General features: G+C 36.0%; 1 protein-coding gene across 1 annotated transcript; it reads right to left on the reverse strand.

Annotated features, from left to right (window-relative positions):
* Window positions 1–379: 379 nt before the first annotated feature.
* Window positions 380–6,814, reverse strand: LOC145770863 (matrilin-1-like). The gene is made up of 5 exons (XM_082582605.1): window positions 6,654–6,814; window positions 6,217–6,289; window positions 5,263–5,405; window positions 1,226–1,334; window positions 380–553 (listed from the first exon to the last, which is right to left on the reverse strand). Exons 1-5 carry the CDS (start codon window positions 6,812–6,814, stop codon window positions 380–382), a joined length of 660 nt encoding a protein of 219 aa, XP_082438731.1.
* Window positions 6,815–7,192: the final 378 nt, after the last annotated feature.

The following is a 7,192-nucleotide window of genomic DNA, read 5'->3' on the forward strand; positions in this document are numbered from 1 at the left end:
AAGCATAAAATTATAAGACAACTTCTTATCTGAATTTTTGCAGCCTCATCTACAAGTAATCACTAATCAGCATCACAACTTCAGTCTTCAAAAGCTATCAATCTCAGTCTCAGCAGCAGACAGCAATCGGACGCGCGCGTGTGTGCGGCACACAACACGTTTTCCCTAACTAGCCATTCAGAGCGCGCTATCTGGATCACGTGGATTGATGCGTTGTGATAGCATTTTTTGTGGAATCACCTTGCAAGAATTAGAAAATACGAACCTTAAAATGCTTACATGTTTACGGTTACTGGATTTTATTGCCTAAAACTTCACAAAAATACTCTACACAACAGTAGTCACCCTGTGTGATAATTCGATTTTGTCCATTCAAATTTCACATCGCCTTACTGTATACGTTTCGAAAAAACAATTTATAAAATATCATGACTTTACCTTCAAGTGCAAATGTCAGAATATCTGACTGCAATTGGTTGGTAATTTCATCAAGATTGTTAAACCCAGCCACGTAATAAACTCTTTCGTTCGTATTAGTCCCTGACGCTATCGTCTGTCATAGAATACAACTTTATCAACAAATAAATAGAGAATTAAAAAATATTTAAAAATTGTTATCAGTTTTTCTGTGACGTGAATATTTCCAGGAACAAAATTGGTAAATGATGTTGTCAGTTTATCAGATATATTTTAAATCACTTTTGCAACACTTGAAGAAATAAACATGTATTATAGAAACAAAAAAAATTCTTAAAATATCCCAAAAGTGAGTGAGACTGATTAGGCGTCCAATCAAAAAGCATGCTTATGGTTCATAAGATCTAAAATAAGCAAAACTATACCGTAACATTTATAAAAAAAAATTAGCCCAACAGTATTTGTGCAATGGAGGATTTTAGCCAGTAATGATATATTTTCATGTCAGTGTAGACATATTTTACCGACAAAATTTTTCATCTTTATTATTAATTTTGTTGCACTATTAATAATTATAATTAATCATCTTCAACATGTTTCTTACTATGTTGAGTGTTGGAGGCAATACGCCATTGTTCACGATCATAAACTGTTCTTGCAGCACTTTCATAACTTAATCGGTCTACTTTTCATATTAATTTATAAGCAATAACTAACATTAATCCGGAACTGTTCCTTTTCGGTGTTTTTATTTGCCAACCATTGTTGCATCTAATAAAGCCAAAACATGTTTTGAAAATAATCTTACTCTTAGTTGGTCGTCGACAATGCCATGGCCGACACCAATAGCGTACGTTCTGATGCCCAGTCTTCGGGCATTATTAGCACTGGCTGGGAGAGATCGGAAATCTGTCGAGCTAAAGAAGCAACAAAGTTGTGATAAAATTGAATGAGGCTGTTCACCAGGTATTTAGCTAAACAACAAGATACGTTATTTTGGCGCAAACAAAGCTGAACTATCACAAGATGTGTAAGGTGATAATCTGCTTTTATTCCGACATTTTGTCAACCAGATACGAATGACTTCTTCAAGGTGAAAACAGGTATTCAACAGTAACTAAAGCAACTAAACAAACAATAAATTACTAAACAAGTTATTACCTCGTCAATCCTTCGCGTCTTGTGATAGTTTAGTTTAATTTGCACTCAGTGATGGAGGAACCATTTTAAAAGTAGGTGGGCCCAGAGGCGCAGCAGTCAAAGCCAGACCCCCCTTAGCATTGCTGCATTCTAAATATTTTATATCATTTATACATTGAGTTTTCATGATTGCCTGTCGTACCAACAAGCGAAAAGTTTCCATTTTTGGGCCCAATTCAGTCAAAACATTTACAAAATTGTTAAATTGCTTTATCACTATAAAGCTTTGATAGAGAGTTTGCTTTGTTGAACCAGGACACAAGTAGGCTACGTGTCAAAAACGTTTGAGTTTTGTGTGTAATAAAGTATGCCGCTAAGGTTACTATGTTTTATTTCTCTATGATTTATAGTGTTGTACAAAATATAGCGATGAACACACAATTAAAAAAAGAAACAATACACACACAGTTATAGCCTAATACCACCTGCGGGATAAATAATCTGCAGCATTATACAGTAGGCTGTGCGCATATGTAACAGCCGCAGCACCAATATGCAAATATAATACTGGCATCAACAATGCACAGCTAATTACCACAAAGTTTCAATACCAGGAGTACCGGTACTGGTATATAGGCCTACACATATTTAACAGTTAGCAAAGTTATCCGGGAGTAACAGCCTGCAGTATTATGTGCACAGTGTTGTACGTTGACGCCGCTAATTTGACGGCGTCATCTTTTTGTTGACGCTGAGGCTAGCGCCGTCAGTTTATTTTTTAGTTGACGGAAGTGATAGCGCCGATTTTAAGCGTTACGCGCTATGCGTCATTTTTCGTTTTCATAGAAAATCTCATTTCACTATGAGAGTTAAATTTTGTTTGACGTTTTGACATTCAGACAAATAGCAATGAACAATCTTTTTCTGTGGCAGCTTTTCCACTATCCAATTATGCAGTTTCAAGTTTGTTTATCGTATCCTGGGAATCTGAGTCGAGAAAAGTTGAAATCGAGAAAAGACGAAATCGTAAATCGCTAAAATAGCGCTAGAAATTACCGCTGACGTCGTTAATTTCTTTGAGAGCTGACGCAGTACTTTACGTCGTAATGTTTTTAGGAAATTTACGCTAACGCTGACGCCGTCAATTTATTTCATTGACGCGTACAACACTGCATGTGCATACACAACAGCTGCACCACCAATATACAAATATAACAGGCCTACTGGTATCAAACAACAACAAGGTTCCTTCAACTGTCACTATATAGGTGACTGCTATACTGCATTACACTTGAAATTTTTCCTAAAAAAGTTAATAATACGATCATTGAAAGCAATAAATTCTTGGCAAAATTGAGGTGAGATCAACCTGATCGATCAAGTGTTTGTGAATGTGTTCAACTGTTCATCCTATGGTCAGTGGCGTAGCTAGGGGGGGAGGGGGGGCGAACCGCCCCGGGCGGCACGTCTGGGGGCGGCACTTTCAGACTACAATTTTTGATTTTGATTATAATCTGATAAAAAAACGCATTTCATTTTTACATGCTTTTTTTTGAAGGGGCAACAAAATCTGAATCCGCCCCTGGCGGCACATTCCCTACCATTCCCTAGCTACGCCACTGCCTATGGTTCAAGTGCTCTTGGTTAATCTGCTTTTTAAGTAATTTTTCACCAGTCTGTGGCACGAAAAAGACCATTTTGCAGTATACATAGGGATTTTCAAGTAAAACTGTACCAGTTTTAATAGATTTATGTAAATGTTTTATCTATTCTAACAGCTTGAGTTCGTTTTCGAGAGAATTAACATCAATATCCCCATCTAGCCTGGTCTAAGTGCCTTCTTTCAGAAACAAAGTTGCTGCATCCGCTACCCTTGCTGCAGCTGAAATTACTTTCTCTATATCACAAAAAACTGCTGGTTATCTTGGTCAAATCTTTCGTTAACTTTTCAAAAATATTTGGCTTTCAAAAGTGGGTGGGCCCAGGCCCACGAGGCCCACGTGGTTCCTCCATCCCTGTTTGCACTAAAAGCACGTATCTTGTTATTTAAAGTTTATGTTTGTAACAAGTTTTATCTTTCACATGAAAAACTGAAATAAGTTTCAGCAACATTCTTTGTTACGTTCAGTTCAGTTCAGTTCAGTTGTTTTTTTATTTCTGACCATCATATCAAAACAATACACATCAACATAGCAAAGGTCAAGAAAAAGGTAGAAGCGACAAAACGCGAACGTTAAAACGTGCTTGTGATCGAAGTAAGTTATTGAGTTGAAAAAAAATTTGGCACGGTCGCAACACCTTCAGAAAAATTTAAGATATAAAGGGGAAAAAAAAAAAAAATGTTACAAAACAAATAAACATATATAGGCTACAACTTATTAGCCTACATAACTTTAGCTGATATATTGAAGATTTGTATGGACAGTTGCTATGAAGATCGGCCATGGTGCGTTATCAAGAGTGCTGATGGTCGTAAGGGGAACACGTCTTGATGCGTTTAGCTCATAGCAAAGAGCAAGGCAGGCAAAGAAAACCCCACAAAGAAATCCTACCACGGGCAAAGCCATTTCAAGCGCAACGCACCAGGCCTTGCACGACTCACAAAATAGATAGGCTATAACTTGACGACATGAAACAATGACAAAAAAACAAATAAAACAAACTAGCAAAAAACAACATCATCATCTTGCGGAAATTCAATTATACCCAGGGAAGTTATGTCTTAAAGATATCAAGCGTGCTTTGATAAAAGTTGCGTTGATAAAGCGATAATTTTAGACCCCTGTCAGCTAAACTCGCCACTTCCACACCGATCCAATGTTGGCTAACGTTGAATTAATGCAAAAATGACAGTCATCGCCAGCTGGGATGTAGTAGTGGTATGTCCCAGTAATATGATAAATTTGGGTTACCGTATGTTTTACACGTTAAACCATATTAAAGTGACAAAAAATATCCAATTTGGCATATTACGTTAAAAAAAAAATAGATAAACAATCAGACAATAGCATGACGATCCAGTCCAAGATATTGAAATAAAACAACTGGTTGGAGCACATGGCCACTGCTTCACCGAAAGATGGAGATTGGTCAAAAAGGATGGAAACCAGAATGCTGGTAAAACTTTTTTTTTTCATTGTTGCAAATACGAACACGTTTAACAATTTGTATAAGACATGTTTGGTTTACATGTTCGATTTGCATTAGTATAGCTCTCAATACTAACACCAATTGTTAGAACATTCGTCTTATATATAAATGGATGTCATTGTAATCCACAGTAGTATTATTGCAATTTAGACAGTTCTTTAACGCTAACATTCTTAGTACGTACCTGTAGTTCTAGTTAAAACAATGAAAACTATTAATACCACAAAAAGTGCTCAATGCCAAGCAAAAAGGCAAAGCAGAGCGAATTAAATCAAATATAGTTATTACTATCTGAAGCCTTTACAAATTGTTTCACCTAACGGATCATCAGAATTCAGAAGGTCTTATTCAATTTTCTCATACGTCTTTTTCTACTTTTCTGTATTTTGTATAGATAATATTGGTTTAGTATTAACTTTAACAACTCTGTAAACCATTGATGTAGCTAAATATGCACAACAAAAAACCAGACAATGCTCAATATGTTCAAACAAAACGGTTTATACACACAATCAGCACTAATTGCAATTGTTTTGGAACGTAGCAATAACTTACTTTCCGTCAGTTAATAAAATTAACACTTTTGAAACATCTGGATCTCTGAAACGAGGTGACATTCTAAACTCGGAAATAGTGTAATCAATGGCATGGGCTGTGTATGTAGTGTATCCTTGCAGTTGGATACGGTTTACCGCACTCTGAAATGATTAGGAATTAATTTAAACCTGAAAAGTTAGGCCACCAGTTCAAACGCGACATTTAAAGCCTTGCAAAAATAAACCAGAAAGATTTAGATTGTGGGGAAGGCTTTCAAAATTCATTATCAAAATTTTAGGCAGAATTATAAGCTTGCTATGAATGGCAACAGCACTGTGTGACAAACCATTTAATATAGAAAACAGGTAAACCTATTATTCCCTTTCACTAATTTCATTCATCAAAGTTTGTAAAAAGCAGTTTAAAAATGCGTATCAAAATATGTTACATATACCATTAGCCTACAATTTATTTTTCAAACGATTTCATCAAAACATTTTGATAGTTTGTAATATTAATGTCTATAAATAATTAATAAAATTGTTTTTTGTTTGTTAAAAGTGCTCAAAAATGCTTCAGTACTTATTCTCGGTAGTTTTATGTGAGCAAAGTCCTGTCAAGCAAAATAATCATAAACGTAAAAGGTTGCTCCACTCTTAAGCTTTTTAATTGTAGCCTACAACTTGCTACCATTGGTACAACTTGCTACCATTGGTACAACTTGCTACCATTGGTACAACTTGCTACTATTGGTACAACTTGCTACCATTGGTACAACTTGCTGCCATTGGTACAACTTGCTAACATTGGTACAACTTGCTACCATTGGTACAACTTGCTACTATTGGTACAACTTGCTACCATTGGTACAACTTGCTACCATTGGTACAACTTGCTACCATTGGTACAACTTGCTACCATTGGTAAAACTTGCTACCATTGGTACAACTTGCTACCATTGGTACAACTCACACTGAAAGCTCTTTGATGTCGGAATCTCCCCAATCGAACTTCGGTGACTATATGGCGTTGAGATCGTAGTGGACTAAATAATTATATAAAAGTAGTGAGTGATGAGTTTCTATCATGTTGAGATGAAATAGATTTAAAAAAGAAAAACACTTTGTTCTAAAATCTGATCTTTGTTGGTTTGTAAAGTACGAAAGATTTTAAAGCGAAAAAGTAACAAGATTTTTTTTTAAAGTTTGGTCATAGTATTTTTCACATTTGTAATATAGGCTTAAAGTAGCCTATTGGTGCAATAAAACTTTATAAATGACGGTGAGATTATTTTTCTGTTTTAATTGAGTTATTGCACTGCTCACTCGGTGAGGCAATTATGTATCTTGCTATTTCGTGTCTTAAAAACCCAGTTAAAACTCAACACTTCTTTGAACACAAAAACTTACAGTGTGTTGTTGTAATGAGAGAATTGAATGACTCCCAAACGAGTGGATCCGTCATCTATTGTAAAACGTGAAGCCACTTCTGTGACCCATCTCCTAAGTCTCTCAAAGTCTCGTTCGCCAACCGATCCAGAACCATCCAAGAGAAAGAACAGATCAAGCATGGTAGTTGGACATGCTGGAAAGTATAATAAACTTGTTTTGTAATCAGTAGTTTTATACCACTGTAATGGGTGATTGGCTCTACTAGCTTCAATAGAGCCCCGTTAAGCTACTGGAAACATGTTTCACCGTTTCCACGTCTGCGCCGCGTTTAGGTGAGGTTGATTTTCAAAAATTTGTCAAATCAACTGACATTCATATTTCTACACTTGCTTGTCTTTTCCAAGCAATTTGTTTTTGAAGTAGAGTTTACTCGTTTATCTCTCCAGATTGAACATGTTTTCTAGACTATATAGAAAGGCTACCACAGATGGCACCTCGTTTTTGGTCTTATCATTTACCACACGCAGACCTATTGCCATATTTGATGGATGGAAACT

Source organism: Aplidium turbinatum, chromosome 5 (genome assembly GCF_918807975.1).
Source record: "Aplidium turbinatum chromosome 5, kaAplTurb1.1, whole genome shotgun sequence".
Taxonomy (NCBI): domain Eukaryota; kingdom Metazoa; phylum Chordata; class Ascidiacea; order Aplousobranchia; family Polyclinidae; genus Aplidium; species Aplidium turbinatum.

Excerpts from the sequence above, each read along its gene's own strand:
- LOC145770863 (XM_082582605.1), bottom strand. The coding sequence starts at position 6,814 with ATGCTTGATCTGTTCTTTCTCTTGGATGGTTCTGGATCGGTTGGCGAA. Across the intron at positions 6,290-6,653 it reads TCTCATTACAACAACACACT|TCCACTACGATCTCAACGCC; the intron begins GTAAGTTTTTGT and ends ATAATTATTTAG. Across the intron at positions 554-1,225 it reads TTGTCGACGACCAACTAAGA|ACGATAGCGTCAGGGACTAA; the intron begins GTAAGATTATTT and ends ATTCTATGACAG.